Genomic DNA, 21306 nt, shown 5'->3' with positions numbered 1-21306 from the left:
ATTGTTGAAAAATACTCCTCAAAGGATCCTGGTGGGGTGAGGCTCCTGCCCTACTTATCTCTGCAAATGGCAGCCATCCTTCAGCATTTGGACTTGTCTGCCTGCATAACTGGGATGTCAGGGTCGCTCAGTGCACCCTGCCTGCCCCTGCCCCATGCCTGTATTACATGCACCCTGCAGGCTCTGGGCAGGGGCTCTGACCAGCCAGAGCTGAATTCCCAGGCTGGGGGGCCTTGTCTGCACCTGGGCCTGGTTGCTGGGGGGCCTGGCCTGCAGTGGGGCTCGTGCCCCCCGCCAGAGGACAGCACGGGCCTTGACCCTGGCTCGGGAGGCCGCGCGCCGCCCATGGACAGAGGCCCTATGACAGGCAGGAGCAGTCGAGGCGGGACGGAGAGTTCTCCAGTGTGCTAGAGTGGCCGGGGGGGCGGGGCAGGGTTCCCAGCGTTCCACAGGCAGGCCCCAGCGGCTTCCGGCCTTCACCGGAAGTCTTTGAGCTGCTGCGGCGCGCGCTCGTGGGCTGCTGGGGGGAACGGTCTCTTTCCGGTCTCTCTCTCCGTCTGTTGGCTGAGGCTCGCTCGCGGCCATGGCGTATCGCGGGCAGGGCCAGAAGGTGCAGAAGGTGATGGTGCAGCCCATCGTATCCTGCCGCGGGGGAAGTGACGGGGGCCGGGGGGGAGGAGATGTGGGGGGCTGGCGGGAAGGAGAAGGGGAGTGAGGGGGCTGGGGGAGGCTGGGAGGGCGAGGAGATGAGTGGGGGGGCCGGGGCTGGCTGAGAGGGAGGGGAAAGTGAGGGGGCTGGCGGAGAGTGAGGGCGCCAGGTGGTAGAGGCTGAGATCGAGGTTGCCATGTAGCCCCTCACCCTGGCATTACGTGCTGGGGGTCGGGGAGTCTCCTCTTCCAAGCACCTGGGATGTGGCCTGGGTGTACCGGGAAGGGGACGCTCTTTATCAGAATCCAAGGGGGATTCGGTGTGTTCAGTGCCAACCGGACTTCTCTCCCTCCCCTCCAAGAAACACACTGTGATTTGCCTAAAAATAAAGAGCTTGTACAGCGGGAACGTTGGTTATAACCAGATGAGTTGTTACAGTGACACATGTTGTGCTAGGAGCTGCTTCTGTGCTTTTCCTTAAGTGCTGTGTAACAGAACCTCATCTTCAGGTACCTGCAGAATGTAAGTAATGCTGTCTAACTGTCAGCTCCGTGTGTGATTGTAAATATGATCCAAACCGTGCTTTTAGCTATGGTAATGTTGCTGAGGTTTATATGAGGTACATCCTATCTTTGGGATGGGGAAGGATTCTTTCTTTTTCAGCAAGGAGCTTGGATTCATAAACTGATCAGTTTCTTCCCTCTCTAGCTAATAATAGTACTGATAATACTTGACATATTAGCTCTTAAGGGTTTTTTTGGTGTTTGTACTGAATAGCTTCCTACCACCCAACCGCACTGTGGATCTAAGTTTTTAATATTTTGTTAGCATGCATACTAATGGTTTGATCCTAAGGTAAAGTGTACAATGATGTACTTGTGTGTATAGACCGTGGCAACCCAACAGGATCTGAATACAGATGTCAGGTTCAGGTTAGGTTGGATGTTACTTGTATAACATACATTTAGGCGCAGCTCAGATTGGATAGGTTCTTATTACTGATTGTGTTGACTGCCCTAGACCCTTGCAACCTGACCTAAACCCAGTGGGACATGACTACAGGTGTTGGAGTTGAGTATGAAAACAATTAAATACAGTACTCTTGGGGTCGGGTTGGGTTAAAATTGGCTGTGGTCTAGTTGGATTTGGGTCGGGCTTTAAAATTAGGCCCAAGCAGACTTCTACTACTGTTTATCTTCTAAAATTTATTCCTTTACATGCTCACAAATCCTCAATAATTGGAGAAAAAACATGCATTTTTATTTATAAGATGCCTCAGGGCAACACTGAGTCCTTATTTGGGTGTCGTACCTTGTGTCTTCTAATAGAAACCACAATGAATATTTTTAATAACTACTTAGAGTGTGGCAAACAGATAATATTATTGTGTATACCAATGAGTAACTGTTGCTTGGAGTGCTTGTGCTAATAATGTGCTTTCTTATCTTCCCCCTTCCTCCCTGCCCATGATTTTGCAGAGGTCCAGGATTCAGGTGTGGCTCTATGAACAGGTGAACATGCGGATAGAAGGCTGTATCATTGTGAGTGTGATGTTATAGGCGCTTTGCATCGTTAATTTGGTTTTCCAGTTCACAAGCTCCATTTGCAACTCCCCAAGAAAAAGTAGTACAGTGAAGTAAAAACATCTCCTCCCCCCTCTGTTTTCCAAGCAGTCATCTTACTCAGATCCTTTTAATCATAGCATCATAGGACTGGAAGGGCCCTCGAGGTGTCATCTAGGCCAGCCCCCTGCACTCATGGCAGGACTAAGTATTATCTAGACCATTCCTGACAGGTGTTTGTCTGTGCCCCTCTTAGTGAAAGCAACTCCTGCTGTTGAGGCTTGAGACTAGGCGATTTTGTTCACTAACCACTTTTGTTGTTGGTTCTTAGGGTTTTGATGAATACATGAACCTGGTTCTGGATGATGCAGAGGAGATACACTCAAAAACAAAAGCAAGGAAACAGCTGGGTAAGTCTGCATGGTTTAAATGATTTATGGCACCAAGCTACATATATGAACCTTATGTGCAGCAGCGATATAAAATACAAAGCAAATGCATAGCTTTGACTGAAGATTAGTGAAACCCATTGGGAAGATTCTTAGTTCTGCTATCTGCTGTAGGTTAACTGTGTTGGGATTAGAGAGTTGATGAATGTTCCATTCTGATTAGCTGTGTGCCAGAATCCAGCACTTCTCAAATAGTGAGTGAGTCCTAAAATGAATCTGAATCTTTAAAAAGGTGGCTTAATAAAGAGCAGCTCTCTGCCCTCTCTTGGGTGTCAGGGTGGCTGGAGGAGGCCAATCTAAACTCCATACTCCCATATCTCTATCTGTACTGTTGTATTAATTGGAAGTATAATTTACCCCTTCACGTAACACTGAAGCTAGGGGTGACCCAATGAAATTAATAGGCAGCAAGTTTAAAACAAATGAAAGAAAGCATTTCTTCATACAATGCACTGTCAACCTATGGAACTCATTGCCAAGGGATGTTCTGAAGGCCCAAAGTACAGCAGGATTCAGAAAAGAATTAAGTAAATTCATGGAGGATAGGTCCATCAATGGCTAATAGCCGAGGTGGTCAGAGACAAAATCCTATTTACTAGGTGTCCCTGAACCTCTGGCTTCGAGAAGCTGAGGCTGAACAACTGGGGATGGATCACTCTATAATTGTCCTGTTCTCTTCCTTCCCTCTGAAGCCTCTGGCAACACCGACTGTCAGAAAGCTGGATATTGGGCTCCATGGACCATTGGTTTGACTTAGCATGACCATTCTTATGTTTTTAATTAATTTAAATACAACAGTCCTCACACCCTCCCCACATACTCCGTATGTCTGCACAACAAATTAAAACCTATGGCTGGCTCATACAAGCTCACAACTGCTCTGGCTGCAGGGTTGTTTCATTGCTGTGTAGGCTTCTGAGCCTGAGCTGGAGTCCAGGCTCTAGGACCCGGAGAGGTGGGAGGGTCCTAGGACTCAAGCTGGAGCCTGAGCCCGAACATCTGCACAACAGTGAGACAGCCCCAAAGCCCTAGCCCTGTGAGCCCAAGGTGGCTGGCATGGACCAGCCACGGGTGTCTAGTTGTTGTGTAGATGTACCACTGTCACCTTGTCCCATCAGCCCTCTGAGTCAGTACAGGAAACCCTTTTGCCGTTGCCATTCCCGCCATGTTTGGATTTGGTATTCACCATTTGGCAAGTACCAAAGATAAACAGTGAATCTGAAAACAGTGGTGTCTTCCAGTTCCCAGCCAGGATGGCTTTTATTGCGATACGCTCTGGTTTATTTTAAGAAAGCAAAGTACAGGGCTCAAGATAGTACTGATACCCTGCAACGCAGTGAATCTCATATATATCAGTCATATACTGTGGAGAGAGGATCACCATAGATTTATAGGCTTGTAGCTCTGTGCTGCAAGTGGAGGGATAATCTGTCTATGTATTATCTTAATTTACTGTACTGAAAGGAAACTTCTGATCTGTACTGCAGTCTTTCCCATGGTAAGTGTTAATAGAAAGGAGCACTATACAGGCACCATGCAGACCTCTTTTTGAAAGATTTACTGCAACAAATTTTTCTGCAAGTTAGATATTGCATGACCTGAGCATAATCTCTCTAACTGCCATTTCCCTTCTGCTTTGTGTTGCAGGTCGGATCATGTTAAAGGGGGACAATATTACTCTTCTACAAAGTGTTTCTAACTAGAACTTGTCATTCAGAGGGTGGAATGCACTAAAGAGTGTTCCGAACTAGAATTTTCAGTCAATATGTGGGGTGGACTAAACATTATTATAAACAAGAGTCACTGTGCTGGGAAAGTGGATGGTGTTTTTGAAAATAAAAACTCCAAATGAGCTTGATTTGAAAAGAGTAAAAGCAGTAACTTAGCTGATATCTTTCCTTACCTTTGATAGTAACATTTTTTACATTAGAGTATCAATTTCGGAGCTAAAAAGAATTTTTATGTTAACTGTGAACTTAAATTTATTTGGTCTCATGCGTACATACCTCCCTCGCTGTTTTTGTTGGGGGGAAATATGTAATCTGAAATAAACCTTTTTTTTTTTTTAATGGATCTGTTCAATTTCTGATAGGGAAGAAAATCTTCATATGTTCTGGAACAATAACAATGCACCAGCTGAATTGTTCAGTAGAATACCAGAGCCACATGCAGTCTCTAGACTAGAGATCCAGTAAAATTAGGATGGAATTTTTCTAGGAATTTAGCATTGCTATTCTCTACCAACATAACTCAGTTGCATGAGGAGAGCTTTAACTGATAAAACAGTATACAATTTCTTGAGAACCTACATAGAAGTACTTATTGGTAAAGGATTATTTCTACAGTTAAGTATGTTACTATGCTGGGAAGGGCTCCAGGAATTTCATTAAAACGTTTAACAAACAATGCTGAGTCCTCACACTTGCCAGTGTAATTAAGTATTAGCCTCCTGTTTGAGTGGGGAAATTTAAGCAGAGAGGCTAAGTAGTTGACCCAAGATCACAGAGAGGGAGTCCCAGAGCCAGGATTAAAACTGGAGAGTTCCTGTCGTCAGATCACTAAACAATTTAGAAATATCTGAGATGTTTGGTTTTTAATATTTTCTTCAATTTTTAATTTGGGAGTAATGTGCTGTGTGTATGGGGATCTGCTGGATGGTTTGCTTGGGGATCTGTGAGATGGATTCATTTTCTTTTACTCCTATATGCTTCCTGGTGCAGATACCACTATTAGACCCCTTCAGCTGCTTTTCCAATTAAAACAAAAAAAGTGTAGGTCTGATACCTCTGTGATGGAGGATTTCTTGGCGCTGTGGATACGCAAGTCTTGATTTGAGGGCTACAGTAACCATCATTTAGACAGGAGTAATTTAGTCAACATTCAGTTATCAAAACATAGTTTTGCATATAGTTGTTATCCTGAAAACCAGTGAATTCTGAGAAATTCAGAAAAAAACTGCCTCTATTCATGGAAATATAACACATGCAGTTCAACAGCGGACAGTGAAAATACTTGTAATCTGTTTTGGCCAAGCCTATGGCAGGGACCATTGGGAAAAAATGTTCTCCCTTTCAAGTTTTTTTTTTTTTTTTTTTTTTAAAGCCATGCATTTTTTGTTGCTGCTGCTGTCAGCTACTTCTGTCTCTCTCTCTCTTATTATTCATCCCAGACATGGAGAAATACAGCAACTGAGGCTTTGCTTAATTGTGTACAATTATTTGTCTATCTTGTTTGCATCTGAAAGAATTTTGCTGCAGTTCCAGCATAGGTACTTTCACTCATTTCACTAAGGTATTCTATAGAGAAATTGTGACAACTCTTATCAATCTTAAACCTATGATGATCAAATGGGACACGTTACTACAATATGGTAGCTGAAACAAAATCAGGCATACTGCCTGCTAACAAAAGAATTGGTATTTTTGTATCAGTTTTCATGAGTTTCAAAGTGTTCTGCACAAACAGCAACAGAAAGGTATATGTCTTGTGCAGACACAAATGTTAGACCATGTGTGGATGAACGCAGTTAAACATTGCCAAGGACTAGGTATGGAAGGCATAGAATAGTAACTGGGTTCCCCTGTGTCTGCTTTACATGGATCCTCAAGATGCTCGTTGAAGATTTACAGAGCAGTAAATAACTATGGGATTCTCTCGATTAATAGTTATGGGGCTACAGTTGCTGCGTATTTATGATTCCTCATGGTGCCTGCAAATTCCACCTGATTAACTAGATGCATGTGCAAAGACAAATCAGGGCCTTGAGACTAATCCTTATGCCTAAAATATTTCAGCTCCATGTTTCTGAAGCAATACTTTTTCTCTCCAAATATGTGAGGAAAATGTCATGCAAGGATAAAAGGGCAGTGTGAAATGTGGAGATCAGAAAAGGTTATTTACTAGAGGGGGAAGAGTATAACGATTCATGCCATGAATCCAATGAACATAAGGTCAATGAAATAAAATGTCTCAGTGCTCATAAAGGGGTCTGTCCCTTTCCAAAAAGAGCAAGGAGTACTTGTGGCACCTTAGAGACCAACACATTTATTTCCAGTCGCTGTTGCAGGAAAGTGGAAGGAGAAACAGCTCACTGTTACCAGCAGTGCTGCTTCCTGCTCCAAATCACATATTTCAGGATGCTCTCAATGCTGCATGCTGCTCATCCACTGCTTGATGCTATCAGCCTAATCCTGTATCTTAAATTCATTTGCAGTAGTCCGATGATGAGTGGAAGGAAGTCTAGACTAATCATAAGGCACGTCACAGCTGGTGATAAACATTCTACCAAAATAGACTGATTGTATTGTAAGTGAGCTGCAGGGGTAATTAGAAGCTTCCTCAGAGGAAAGCTGTGAAAAATGCAGAAACCTTGTATTGGAATGTAAGCATATGTGCACATAGAAGCCCCACTCATGGTCCAGATCCCCTAAGGCACTAGTGAAATACTCACCTGTCCTTATAAGTGACCTCTCCACATCTGTGAGAATGGTACAAGTCTTCACAATTGTACCTTGTTTATTTCATTGTATGTTAATTCAAAACCCCTCTTCTCATTTTTTAAACCAAGAGCCATATACAGCAAGAGGGTGGTGTCTGTGTCACACAGTACTGGATTGGGTATCTGGGGTTCTGAGATTTATTTTTGGCTCCACTAGCTCACTTGCTGATGACATTGGGCTAGTTGAGGTGCCATGTTGTGCCTTAGTTTCCCCCTCTCTAAAATAGAAGTCAATAGTACTTACCTTCCTTAAGGGGTGGTGTGAAGTATAATTGTAAAGTGCTTTGAGCTCTTGTAGAAAGGAATTGGAGAAGATCTATCTGTAATTGAGATTGAGCTCTCGAAGGTAAAACCTGCAGGTTGAAATGTGGCCACAGTCTTGGACTACAGAGGGCGCTGCTGCCCCTAGGAACACCCTCCACCACAATTGCAAAGTGTCATAAGCCTCTGCTGGAACATAGAGTTCTCCAGCATTCATACGCCTTTATTGGCTCCAAAACAACCTGGAAGAAAGATAAAGCCGGGCTGTAGAGTGGGGGACTGCTCTCATCTAGTACAATAGCCAACGAGCAAACGGGCCTGCCTATTTCTCACCCCCATACCTTCTACAATGCCTGTGTTCCTTGAGAACTGACATGTCCCTGCCTCAGAGAGGGATGAAGAACGGAAGGGTCTGTTTGTGACTGAGCGAGTGGCAGGCAGAAGGAATAAGGTAGAGAGAACTCTTACAATTGGGCTCTGTGTTTACGAGGCTCCTGTTGCTTGGCTTTCTGCTCTCTTGAAGCCTGTTGTGTTTGCTTTGCAAGTCGTGTTTTTCCGTAATGTGCAAATTCCTTTCCACCGAGCAGAGGTGGGTAAAGACGCCTTCCAAGGAGGATGCACTGAGTGGTGTTAAGATTTATGAAATGGGCAGTTAACTCTGAGTGCCGTGGGGTTGACGGATTATTGCAGTTGAATGCCCCACTGCAGGGAGCAATTGCGGCGCTATAGAGCACACAAACCTCTAGGTAGAAAAGTGCTGGTAATGGAATTTGTCAGAGAAACTTTTCTTGCCCCAACCAGAGCTCACATGCTACAGAAAAATCCAAGAGCCAACCTCAAATAACTTGCTCCCTTTGTAGAAATAGCATTTCCAACCTTTTATTTGTTGGAAGCAAACAGTTCAGTGCTATGAATGTAGGTGGCATAATATAGGCTAATAGAGAGGTGGTCTCTGCCCCGCCGAGTTTAACATCTTGAGACTACAGCATTGACTTTACAGAACAAATTACAGCCTGCTCCCCGCAAGCTGGAGTCACGTTCCCTAGCAAACACTTGTGCAGTGTGTTTTTATTAAAGATGAAGGTGGCACAGGGCTCAGGTTAAATGGGAGTGCCCTTGTTTTGACCATGGCTACTGTCCTGTGTACTGAAGTAATGAAATCAAAAGCATTCCAACCCTTCCAGTTCATGGTCTAAACTCGATTACCCTAACACAGACTCTTCCTTTAACAGGATCTTGTTTGTGAGATCTCTGCTCCCTTCTGTGATTACAGGGGCTTCGGTGCACAGACAGCATCTTCATTTAACAGACCATCTTGCTCCCAATTTCTACTGCATTTAACCCCTTGACTCAGGGGAAGTTCCTTCCTTTTAGGAACGTGATTTCTGTGGAAAGCTCTGTGGTTTTGTCTAGTAGCACTATACTTACATTTCTTCTATTATAAATGCTGCTTTTTTCCAAGAGACTCCACTGGGATGAATGTTTTCCTGCCCAATGTAAGTCAGAATTAAATCTGTCTGCCATGGGGGGGGGAATTGTCATTTGTGTGACGGATAAGCTTTATTTTCACACAGACTCTCAGTGGGTCATTGTTTGCCTAGATGTTATTTAAAGTGAGTTTCACTGTGGCTCTTTGATATGATCCCTGGATTTGCACAGAGGCTTTCGTATGTGGCTGAAAACAAACCCACGAGCTGTTTGGATGCTAAAAATCTCATTAGTGTCAGCGGAAAGACTCAGGGTTGTTTCCTAGAGTAATTGCTTGTTGTCCATATGCTCATATTTGAAGCCAGGAAACGAATGCTGGAGCATCATGCCAATGGGCTCTGGGTAAAAGTGCATGTGCTGCTGCCTTTTCCTGCTGCTTGCAGTGGGATCAACCCCAAGGTACAAGGGCAGAGGCTTTGTGTGGCTGGCTGGCTGCTTGCTGATCTTGGATTAGCTCCACCATTTACACCTACAGCCCCCTCGGGAAGAAGACTTCATTGGTTTAGAAACTGGGGCGATGTCGGAAGGTCAGAAAGGATCCTGAAGAGTGGGGGCCAGTGCTTTGTGCAGCAGTCTGGCCTGTCCTAGCCAGTTACCTGCTCACAGCAGCCATGATACAGTGAGCAACCGTAAAACGTGTTGCAGTGATGATTCCTGAAAGCCCCATGCATAAGGTCCTAGGGCCTGACTCATCCTGCTTTGCCTTGCTGCAAACCCAGAGGCCTGATTTCTGCTCCTCAGACGGGCTCGTCCCAAAGAAACGGGCAGTGGCCGTCATTAGTGTCCCCACTCTGTGGCTGGATACATAGGGGGACCTGGGGAGGTGGGTTAAAAGGGAGAATAGGTCACTTTTCATCAAAATTATGATAGATATCATGCCTGGGGGAAGTTTATTGGGGCCTTTATGATGGCCTTGGCCGCTGTTTCCACCTTTCCTTCTGTCAAGCACTCTGACTGCAGGATGCCAACAGGCGAGATTCAGCCAAGTTTTTAGCATAGGCTGCCTGTCCCGAAAGGTGGGCAGGATGAAAGGTGGACAGTGCAATCTCCTCCCTCTGTCATGTATTTTCACATTCTTACCCACCAGACCATCATTATCCTGGCTGCAGCATTTCTTGAGAAAACAAGTCAAGGGCGTGTTGCTTCCTCTCAGCCACACCAGCAAGAGGAACCGCCATGCTCTGCTCCGACACTTCACGTTCACATAAGCCCTTTGGTGCATGGATCAAATGTTAATTCACTGAGCTTCACAAGACCTGGCGGGTAGGGGGATATTAACCCTGGCTTCCAAATGACCCATGGAGCTACTACGGGACTTGGCCCAAGGAGTGGTAGCAAGTCAGTGGCTGAGCCTGACTCCCAGGCCCTTTCAAGGGTGGGACTCAAACTTGGGAGACCTCAGTTTCCTGCTCTAGCCAAGAAACCTCATTCCCTCCTGCAGCTTGGGCTTGAAGTGTGGAGTCCTGCGCTGATCACTCTCCCACACTACTGTGGTTGTTAACACCAGCTGATTCTTACAGTAGGGAGGCCATCTGGGCGGCAACAAAAATGGACTTCTGCAATGACCTTTCCACTCAACATTATTGACTCCCATCTACCGGGATGCTGCGGGACAGAGATGTGGTGAACCAAAGCTAGCACAAGAGACTGAAGTGCAGTCTTAGGCCAATCTAGCCTTGTACCTGTCCTTCACCGTGTTCATGGCGGAGCGCTGCCCGCTGATGCGAGCAGAGGACTCGAAGCCAGACTCTTGGGGTTCTAGTCCCGGTTCCACGACTGCTTACTGTACAATGAGGCCAGAGTCTCAAAAGTACCTAGCAACAAGCAGCTGCCATGGGGACAGGTCTAGGTTTTCCAAACACTTTGGAAAATTCTGCCCTTAACGTCTGTTCTTCAGTTCTCCAAACAGTTAATATTTTTCTCAGACCAGGGGCATTTGTAACGGTTGATAAAGAACTCGGAGATCCTAGACTGGCTAAAAGGTACCGTGAGCAGCAGTCTATTACTGTTACTTCAGCTTTGCTGCCAGCAGGTAACACATTTGCTCTGTAAATAAATCAAAGCTTTCTAGGGCGGTCCACACTGGCCCTTCTGTGCTGCACAGACCTCTCAGTTATACCTGTGCCAGGCCCCCGAGCTGCACCAGTGTCAGTGACAAGGGAACATTGGCTTCTCTGTAGTCTTTGCTATTTAACACTATTATTTAACAGTACCAAGCTGGTGCTTTGGAACAGAGCTGAGCTGTGTCCTGCTCAGAAGTCTCACGAGGAGTGGTGTCAACAGAACCACTACCTCGCTCTCCTTTCCTTCCAAATTTTGGGGCTTGTCCCCTGCAGCTGCTGCACCTCGGAGCAGAGCTCTAGGCTACCCCTGCTTGCCCAGGTGCAGATGTCTGGGTGGGATTCATAAGGCATCATCGGCGGGTACCAGGCTCCCGGTGAAGATGGCCTTTTAAGTCAAGGTCGCAGCAGACAGCAGCATCCGCTCATCTTTCAAAGGCTTTGTTCTTGATTGGGGCACATTACAGCGTGTCTCAAAACACCTCCCCCCGAACAGTGTCTCGGAGGCTTATCCCTTTATCATAAATCAGCAGCAGAGCTAATATTCATATCTAGGAAGTGAGATCGTATCAGAGCCCCATGCTGGGCTTCGAACTGAGTACGTGGTGAGGCATGCATGGTTTGGGGTGTGAGGGAAACGGGGGGACTGCGGCAGGAACTCTTTATCAGAGAGGAAACTGTACTGTACTTAAGCAGGAGAGAGAGAGTTCTGTGTGCATGCAGCACCTTTGTCGTGACCATTAAAGAACAGCTGCTGCAGGACACACTCTGCCATCTCTTGTTAGTACCTAGGCAGATCTGTGTGTTGCATACATGCAATAGTGTCAATCGTATACCGGCTAGTGAACAATTAACTAATGGCTCAGATTATATTCAACTTTCAGAGGACAGGGTAATTCAAATAGACCGCACTCAAAATACCAGAAGTTCTGAAGCATAAAGCTACCTGGCTGTGAACTGAAATTTCCTTTAAAAATATTTTTTTCAGCTGACACGATGATTGACTCCTATCACGCTTTTCGTTCATAGATTGCGACATGCCATTAGCTTCATTTTACAGAGGGGAAAACTGAGGAACTGAACAAGAGGAAGGGATTTGCCCAAGGTCACCCAGTGAGTCAGTGTCAGGGTTAGAATTCAGATGTCCTCACTCTGAATTAGGGGTTTACTGATTTTCTTAGTTGAGAATGTGTTCCTTTCCTTTTAACAAACAAAACAATGTCTATTTGTGTTTGTGCACTACAAGACCTGATCCTGATGGGCACTACTATCATATAAATGCTTAATAATAATACATTAGTAGAAGTTCTGCCCAGATGCGATGGGCTGACCATGCAGAAGTTACAGATCTTCTCAGACATTTCCATAAAGGTAGGGGCTTATGCTTGCTACCTGCTTTCCCAGGGAGAGAGGCCCTAATGCGTATGGCTGTATGTGAACAGCGTGCATAACACAGTGGACACCACTATAAAGGGGGCATTTGTCTCCAGCGGTCACTTCTAAATTGGCTTCGCTGTTTGCAGCAGCCCCCATGCTAAGTACCTAGAACAGCACGGCAAACAGAAATACTATGGCTGGAATTTTCAGAAAGATTCAGCCCCCTGGGAACGCACTGAAACAAGTGGCCAGGTTTTTCAGAAAAGCTCATTCAGCACATTGGCAAATTCAGAGCCAGCTGTGGGGGCTGGGCTTTTTGGAAAATCTGGCCCCAGGAGATGGTGGATGGTCACATTTTAAGGACACCCACCAGAGCTGTTCTGTTTGCTTGCAGAGTTGGATCCGGTTAGTACAGCCAGCCAGACCTGCTCCCCCCAAACTTTTTGCAACACTGAGAATGTGAGGAAACTCTACAGACACCATTTGGTTCCCAAGACCTGTATTTACTGACTCTAGACAAAGCTACAAGGCCTAGCTAGGTAAGTACACTGCTGCCCTGTTAGCTTCTGGTGGGTTTTGCAACAGAAGACAGAGACCCACGAGAGAATCCCAAATTACCTAATGGAGGGATACTGCCCAGTTCCTCTACACTACACTAGCCCCTTGGAGAAGCACGTTCACATCCCTAAGGTTATTTTTGGGAACAAAGGTGGCAGGATTGGTCCCATGGTTCATAAACACGTCAGTTACCGCCTCCACCCTGCCAGCTCAATCAGCAGGGCCTGGAAAGTCCAACTTCCCTCCAACGCCAGGATGACCCCAGGGGCTTATTGTGTAGAGTCTTTATTGTTGTTTCCTTCACAGCACGCTTCTGTCGGTGTCACTAGGGGGCTTCACTCTGCCCATGGAGCCAGCCCCAGACACCTTCTCTCCAGCAATAGGCAGGCCCAGGTGTGTGGTGGTTGGAGCAATGATGCTAGCCCCGCCTCAGATAACTATATCGATGGGATTGCAGGCTGCGCCTCCTCCCTAAGTAGGGGCTACCTAGGCACTCCCAAACACATGCCTTCCTATATCCAGGCTTCATGGGAGCAGCAGCATCTGCTCCCAACCCAAGGTAAGCGCAGGGGAGAGGTCTCCCTGTGTTCTCATCTATATTGTGATCCCAGTGCGAAGGGACTAGTGCAGCAAGGTGCAGGATGCTGTCTGCACTCATGGGAGTTAGTGGGGATGGAAGGTGGATTACCAGGTACCTAGGCAAGGTCCAGGGAAGGAGTCGAGGACTGAGCATCTAAACGTGCAGTTCCACATCTCAACTCGGTAGTGGGCAGTAAGCCACCAAAGAGCTGCTGTTTTGGCAGTGAGCGCATTCGGGGCGGGTGGTTGGTTTTTGTTTATGGCTATGTTACCCAGCTCCTCTAAAAGGGCCCTTTAGCTGTAGTGAGGGATGGAGCACCCTTGGGGGATCTGTGTGTGCGTTACCTGGAATGCCACGTATGTTCCAAACCGAGGGGGCCTATTGTTGCCCGGAGTCTGGCTCTGAAGAGCATGGGTGGCTGAGGGTGTAGGTTACAAGGCAAGGCAATGAGGCCATTCCAGGCTGATCAAGTTTCACGAGACCTGACGTTCCCCCTTCCCCCTCAAGTTTATAGGATCTCTGCTCTGTCCCCTCATCCTGCTTCTCACATCCATGGCTGAGCGTCTCCCCTTCCTCTGCTGTTGTGACCAGGCTGATGGCAAAAGGGTGCCTGCAGGGAGGGCAGTTTTCTCTCACTGATTCCTAGGCAGGGAGGGACCCTGGTGATGATCAGTCCTGGGCCATCATGCTCAGGGGCTGCTGTACAGGACGAGAGGCAGTCCTCGCTCTGTCATTGGCCCCAGTCGGTTCTGTTCTGTTCAGGTTTTTGTCCTACACTCGTCACTGGATTATCTGAGTCCCTGGAGTGACTTCTGAGCCTTTCGGGGTGGAGACAGAAAATTGCTACTGTGTTTATTTTCACCCCTTTGCATAGGGCTCAGGTTTTTACATAGGATAGAACAATGCAAATAGGCCCTCAGCTGGGGGTGATGTGCAAACAGAGGCAAGCTACCAGGACTGTTTCCTCCTTTCCCCTCCTGGCTGAGACTGGGGCTATAGCTAGCAGGGCAAGGAGCCCTTTCTGGGCAGTGCTTTAGGTGGGTTGGTCTTCAGCAGTTTTTGTACCAGGTTAGAAGAGGCGACAGGGAAAACATAGACAGGGCCTCTGCTAGCGTAAGGGGACATAGCTCCACTAGAGGCAATGGAGCTAGCTGCTTTACATCTGCTGAGGATAGCCTGGTACTACCAGCAAACTCCTTCCCTGGCAGGCAGGACATAACTCCCTGTTTTCAGACCTTCCCGGACACCGGCTCCCTGGGATAGCCTGAAGAGAGAGGCATCTGGTTTTCATGAGGGTCGCTGGTAGACCACAGTCAGACAGTCCTAGTCCAGCACCCTTCAGTGCAGCCAGTCCAATGCTGGGCACTTCCCTGAGACAGCTCATAGTGCCACCGAGTCACAGGTAATTGGGGGTAAGGATAGCCTTGTGGTGAAGGCACTGGGCTGGGACTCAGGAGATCTAGATGCAGCTTGTGGCTTTGCCGCAGCCTGCCTGTGTCTGCTTTAGGGTGACCAGATGTCCCGATTTTATAGGGACAGTCCCGATTTTTGGGTCTTTTTCTTATATAGGCTCCTATTACCCTCTACTCCCTGTCCTGATTTTTCACACTTGCTGTCTGGTCACCCTAGTTGGCTTGGGCAAGTCACTCTGTCTCTCTGGGCCTCAGTTCCCCATGTGTAAAATGGGGATAATGATCCATTCAGCCCTTCTTTGTCTTATCTGTGTAGAGTGTAAGCCCGCCAGAGCAGGTGCTGTCTCGCACTATGTATAGCAGGTGCTACAGCAGGGCAAAAATATTATTATTATTTAGAGGAGGAGGGACAGAGAAGCCCACCCCACAGGGCCAGATTCTGATCCCCTTAGTTCCATGGTATGGTGCCTTACTGCTCAATGGCACTGCTCAAGGCTAAGGTGCTAAATGCCCCACATGATAGGAGATCAAGACCTAGCGGGGGGGGGGGGGATGTATTAGGGCAATCTATGTTTCTCAAACTCTCTTCCTTCAGATAATAATCAGCCTTTGTTCTCTCTTGCGCCGTTCATCCCAGGGGCCCGGTGTGCTGCCCAAATGTGCTTAGTCAGCCAAGCTTCCCGTTTTACAGTGATTTGACAAAATCTCACCCCAGCCGGAAGTCCTGTCTCCCAGCCCCATTGCTTTAGTCACTAGGCTCCGCTGCCTCGCAGTAAGTGTGAGAATAGCTGCTCTCTCTTTCCTCTTTCTTCTCACCTTTCCACCTGCTGTTTCTGTTGGCTCCCTCTTTGCATCCATTTGTTCTCTCCCCAGCTGGGAGCATGAAGATGCTATGGGCAAGTGCTAGGAGTGACCTCCTGCTGGGATACAGCTCAGCTCAAGTGCGAGCCAGAGCCAGAGCCAGCCGGGTTCCCCTGGATGTTCGCTTGCTCTGAGATACTTCTTACTTCCTGGTGTGGATGGGCCTGGGCACTTCCTTCCAAGCTGTTACCCTGCTTCCTGGGGAGCAGAGGCCTGGCAGGAATCTATTCAGGGCAGGAAATGAGTCTTTTTCACAGGTCTGTTCCTTTACAGCTCATGGCCGGGGGCTCTGTGCTCTTTAGGGACTAGGTTTGGGTTGTATGCAGAGGACCAGATTCTGCTCCCGGTCACGTGGGTGTCTCCACCCCACACTGAGATCAAAGGCGTAATGGAGTGCAGAGTGCAGGCTGGACCCTCTGTTCCTTCGTGTTTCAGGAAGGTGCCCAAATCCCTTTCACTTCCTGGAGGTCCCTTGGAAACTGCCAGCCCTGCTCCTGGAGGGGGTTAATCTCCTACAGGCTGTGGGGGAACTGAAAGTGTCTCTGTCACAGGGGAAAAAACTGAGGAGTCTTTTGGGCACCTTAGAGACTAACAATTTATTTGTTAGTCTCTAAGGTGCCCCAAGGACTCCAGTTTTTTTGCTGATACAGACTAAAACGGCTACCACTGAAATCTGTCACAGGGGTCTCCAGTCCCCTTCTTTAACAGGCTTTCAATGCAAAGGGCACCATTTGCATGTCTGTGCGTGTTTGCTTTGGTGCCTGGCCAAACTCACTGTGGTGAGGGAGGTGGGGAGCAGACCCCTGCCAGTCACCACGGGTAAGGAACAAGCAGGGCAATTTCAAAGGGGTTTCCGCCTTCTCTTTGGTCCCCAAACTCATCGGCTGGAGTCTCCCCCCGGTGGTAAAGCCATTTCCTTGCTGGGGGTTAATTTGTGAGTAGCTTTTAGGGTATCTCACCCTTGCTAGGAAGGATTTTGCAATGCAGGGGAGGGGACATAAAAATCTCACTCATTCAGACTGCCATGGATTACCTGCCTTGGCATGCTTGCCCCTGCACTCTGGTGCTCTGGCACACACATGCACAAACATCCACATGTGCACATACAGTCAGATCACATTCTGGAAAACGTGCCTTCCTCCTTATTCCGCATCCCCCACACAGAGCCTGCCTGGCCCTTGGGAAAACTCCTTCCACCACGGGCTAGGCTCTGCAGCGAAAGCAAACAATGGGATCCCCAGAGACGACAATGCTCCATTGTCCTTTAAGCCACAACAATGAAACAATAGCCCACAGTTTGCTTCCTTCATTCCCCGGCCCGCCCCCTGCAGCAATACCCTGTCGTATTCAGGGGCTCATGCTGTCCTCACAGACCCTCCCAGGCTCTGATTTGTTCTGTATGCCCTGGCTGACACACCTGCACCCCCGTTATAGCAGGATGTCCCTCAGAGGAGAAGGAAGCAGCCTCTAGCTGGTCTTTTATTGTGATGATTTCCCAGACACTAGAGATGGAAAAGTCCTATTAAGTCATCCCATCCCTCCCCACCCCGGAGGACAATGGGGCGTTGTTGTCTCTGGGGTTGGCCATTATTTGCTTTCACTGTAGCTGTGGTCCCTTGAGGTTTGCGGATGCCTCATGTTCTTGATGATGAGGCAGAGGCTGTTATAACACAGACTCTTCTCCCTCATGCCTGCCGCCCTCTGTGGCGGGGGAAGAGAAGCTGGTGCTGGTGACAGAGCCACGAAGGGGCAGAGGGAACTTGGTACACAAGGGAGAGCGGGGATGGGGCGCTAGGGGGCACAGCTACAGTGCCGCGCATGCCGAGGGAGTTTCATCATGTCAGGCAGCTGGAGCAAAAAGGGCCCGAGGGCTTTAGAGCAGAAATTGTAGGGGAAAGATGCTTGGGGACTGCAAAACCCCTGGAGTCCCCCGACCCAGCACCACAGCCCCCTTACCCTGCTCTGCCAGGCCATTCGTCAGGTTTGAACCTGGACAGCCCTCTTTTTCCGTGGTTTTGTCCCCTGTCCGCTACTGAGACAAAAAACCACATATGGTTTTGTCCAGGACAGCGGCCGGGGATGCCGTTTTGAAGAGCGCGCCGTGCCACCCCTGCCAATCTGACCTTGCATGCACTGGGTGTGTGGAGTCACACTGGTGGGGTGGGAGGAGAGAGAAAGTTCCTGGAAGTGCCAGCGCGTCCAGTGTTCTGGGGATATGGCAGTGACCACCCTACCGTCCCCAGGAGCCAGAGCTGCAGGGAATGCCATGGTGTGTTTTTGCTTCTTTCGTCGCACAGGCATGAATTCCCTTGAAACACGGGTTGCAGCTGCCTACGGGGGGTGCTAGCCCTTCCCAGTGCACTGGCACAGTTGCCCCATTGGCCCTGTCTGTGGCACCTGGGTCCGTCGCACAGCAGCAGAAATTTGAATGTGCAAATCACCTGGTATTGTTTCAGGCCCTATGGAAATGCAGAAAGAAGACACGGATGGATGGCAAACAAACAAAATGAAAATCTGCTGCAATTTAACTAGGGCCCTGATTTTTGCTGCTGTTAAAATCCCTTCCCCACTGGGTTCTGGCTTGCACACAGAAAACTGGGGTGATTCAGACCAAGAATCCATTTTATCCAGAGATAAGCATGGCCTGACATCTGAGGCATCCCTGGTATCCAAGGGTCCAGGCATCCCTGGCTGGCATCAGGGCTCAGTGGCACCATTCAGATCCAAACTCTATAAAGGGTCAAATCAAAGTCCTGGATCCAGCATGGCCCAGTGGACAGAGCACTGGGCTGGGAGTTGGACCTGGGTTCTGCTTCTGCCATTGAGTATGGACAAGTCTCAGTGCTCGGTTCTGCCCTCTGTAAAATGTGGGAATTGCTAGCTGTCCCCCTCTGGGGTGCTGTGCCATCAGTGGAGGGAAATGACCATCTGAGAAGGTCTGTGCAGCTAAGTGACCCCTGACTGGCTAAGAAAAGTGCAGACTCCTGCTGTTTTTGTCTCCTGCTTGTCCTATCCCGTTGATCAGTGCTTCCCAAACAGTTGGTCCCGACCCAGCAGAGGACTGCGGGAAGGGTCTAGATGGGTCACTACTTCCAGGTGGATTTAACCCATCACTCACTGGGCCCTGGCTTAGTGTAAGGGGGTTGGACAGTGAGCCAGCCCTGCTTTCCCCCAGCAGCAGCCACTCCTGTCCCTCAGGGCTAGGCCCGCCTCCCTGCTCTGGGCGTTGTGCCCTGACGCACAGTGTTGCAGCGCCACTCAGGTTTGGTCTGCCCACCCCTCCGTGTCAGTACAGCACCTAGCACAATATGCCACCCTGTTGACTGGACAATAGCCACTACCACGTGGTAAGTGTTTAAAACTTCTCTGACTACTTATTCAGTAACTTTGACCTTTGGAGAGATTTGAATCCAGCTCCGTACATACAGGATTGCTGGATCTGGGATTCTGCTGATGGCAGGGTGGGGGTCGTCAGCATCCCCCCAGCCCAGAGCTGACATCCAGGTGCCATGTTCCCCCCAAAGTTTGGGAGGGTTCATATCTGCGGGAGGTGGGGCCAGGCCTTTCTCTGCTTAATAACTATCAGCAGCCAAACCCACCTGAATAGGTAATGAATGGAGGAGAGAAAGGAGCCCTGAGTACATTGTGTTTCCAATGGGCCGAGAACAATTGCTAAATACAAATCACACAGAGAATGGAGAGAGAGAGACAAAAGAGAGAACCCCAGCACAAAGGAGAGGAATGAAATGGCAAGTAAAGTCAAACAAAAAGGAGCCAGGCTGAGACAAAGGAAGGGAACAATATCCCCGAGGCAATCGGCTCCCGAACAATAGGGGCAGTGACAGCAGCACAAAGGCACCAGTGTTTGCAAGTAGACGTTATCTCACACAGCCACTGGCAGGCCCGGCCGCGGCGCTTCTATTTTCGGGGATGCTTTTGTGCGGCTCTGAACAATATTCCTTGCATGGTTGCAGATATAAAGATGAGGGGGGTTTGGGTCACTCTTCCCTTCCTGGTGCCAGCTCGGTTATAAAAACAGGCTCAGCCCTTCTGAGGACGGGGATGGGGGAAAAACGTTCGGCTCGACGTAGCCAGGGCCGGCTCCAGGGGTTTTGCCGCCCCGAGCAGCCAAAAAACAAAAAAGCCGCGATCGCGATCTGCGGCAGTTCAGCGAGAGGTCCTTCACTCCGAGCGGGAGTGAGGGACCCTCCGCTGAATTGCTGCCGAATACCTTAAAGTGCCGCCCTGCTCCGGAGTTGCTGCCCCAAGCACCTGCTTGATAAGCTGGTGTCTGGAGCCGGCCCTGGGCGTAGCTGGTTCCGTTTCTGTTCCGATGCCGCGGGGGGCCCAGTTTTGTCGGGTCGGGGGTTAGCATCTTTCAGTTCCTAGCCTGTTCTTTTCCTTTTGCTTGTCTGGGCAGTGCTAGTGAGGCAGCTGTAGGAACACAGCTACCCACAGTCTTGAGTTCCCTGGCGAGGATGGGGAATGGGCGAGTAGGCCTTGCTTGCATGGGAGATTTCAGCCAGGAGTAGACAGCCACTGTCATGACTCTGCTGGTGGCGCCCTGTTCTGGGTCAGTTCCAAGCCCATGCCTCAGCCACTATCAAACCAATGCCTTAGGGTAATGCCCTATGCCCTCAGGGGTAGGAGGCACTCATCTGAGTCATTACTGAATCAAGGCTACGGCTAATACCAACCCAATGTCTCAGTAGAGTGTTAGAGGTTGTGGTGAGGTCCTAACTATTTGTGGTCATTAAAGAATCCATGGTATTTTTTGCAAGTTTATGAGTGTTAACCCCAGTGTCCTGCCCAGATGCCAAGGAAGGGGCTGCTTTCTGCCTTCTGAAATTCCCTTCTCCTCACCTTGCAGTTTCAGTTGGACACGGTATTATTTTTGACTTCGTGAGCTAAACCACAGTGTTCCTGTGCATCACTACTCAGCTGCTGCATCCTTTCCCAGAGGTGGCTGTCGGGTAGTGATTGGTTTAAGCAATTCAGTAGTTTCTGCTTTCACTGTCAGTTGGTTTGGAGACTCCTTTGGAATGAAAGATGCTGCTCTTCTTGGCTCTGCTCCCCAAGCTGCAAATTCAGCCAAGCGCAGCTCGTGGCCTGGAAAGCACACCTGGGCAAACCAGAATGATGGCTTTCAATGTTTACATCTTCACTTGGTTGGGGCTGAAGGTTAATGCCTCCCAAGTCCTGCTGGAGTCAGCCTTGCTATCTGCAAGCTTGGAAAAACTCCCTGCCTTTGTCCTTTAACATGCCCCCTCACCCTCCAGCTTCCTGGTCTGTTACCTCTGCCCTGCACCAGTGACATTGCGGGCCCGTGCTTTGCAGCATTTCAGGCTAGGCAGGCAATGAGATGTACTCATGGTGCAAATGTCGCTTTCTTTGCTGCTAGCGCCTCCTTCTCCTCCCTTCTCTGGGGGTTTGTTTCATCCGCCTCTTGCGTTTCATCATAGGCTCTAGACTGGGATTCAGGACACGTGGATTCAGTTCCTTGCTTTCCCACAAAATTGTTCTTCCGTGGATTCCATAAAGCCTCCCAATT

At 48.6% G+C, this 21306-nt stretch overlaps 2 protein-coding genes across 4 annotated transcripts in view; both read left to right on the top strand.

Moving 5' to 3' along the window:
• The first annotated feature begins 475 nt into the window (after positions 1-475).
• SNRPE (small nuclear ribonucleoprotein polypeptide E) lies at positions 476-4727 on the top strand. Of its 2 annotated transcripts, none has more exons than XM_050952306.1 (5): positions 476-637; positions 1145-1171; positions 2128-2160; positions 2543-2621; positions 4308-4727. In XM_050952306.1, exons 1-5 carry the CDS (start codon positions 584-586, stop codon positions 4361-4363), a joined length of 249 nt encoding a protein of 82 aa, XP_050808263.1. In that variant the 5' UTR covers positions 476-583; the 3' UTR covers positions 4364-4727. The 2 variants fall into 2 exon arrangements, with proteins under 2 accessions (XP_050808263.1, XP_050808262.1); XM_050952305.1 differs by having other exon boundaries at positions 480-637; positions 2128-2190.
• A 2957-nt stretch (positions 4728-7684) lies between these two features.
• SOX13 (SRY-box transcription factor 13) overlaps positions 7685-21306 on the top strand; it is a 90503-nt gene continuing 76881 nt past the window's right edge. The window contains exons 1-2 of one of the 2 annotated variants that reach the window (XM_050952290.1): positions 7685-7870; positions 12739-12883. The gene's annotated coding sequence lies outside the window, so the exon portion shown is untranslated. The remainder of the gene's footprint in view (positions 7871-12738; positions 12884-21306) is intronic. The other variant, XM_050952293.1, reaches the window with a different exon arrangement.

Source organism: Gopherus flavomarginatus, chromosome 5 (genome assembly GCF_025201925.1).
Source record: "Gopherus flavomarginatus isolate rGopFla2 chromosome 5, rGopFla2.mat.asm, whole genome shotgun sequence".
Classification (NCBI taxonomy): domain Eukaryota; kingdom Metazoa; phylum Chordata; order Testudines; family Testudinidae; genus Gopherus; species Gopherus flavomarginatus.
The sequence above is the reverse complement of the archived record's forward strand: the minus strand, read 5'-3'. Positions and strand labels throughout refer to the sequence as shown.

Coding starts and splice junctions, on each gene's coding strand:
- SNRPE (XM_050952305.1), top strand. CDS start 584: ATGGCGTATCGCGGGCAGGGCCAGAAGGTGCAGAAGGTGATGGTGCAG. Junction 2,191..2,542: donor GGATAGAAGGCTGTATCATT/GTGAGTGTGATG, acceptor GTTGGTTCTTAG/GGTTTTGATGAATACATGAA. Junction 2,622..4,307: donor AAAAGCAAGGAAACAGCTGG/GTAAGTCTGCAT, acceptor TTTGTGTTGCAG/GTCGGATCATGTTAAAGGGG.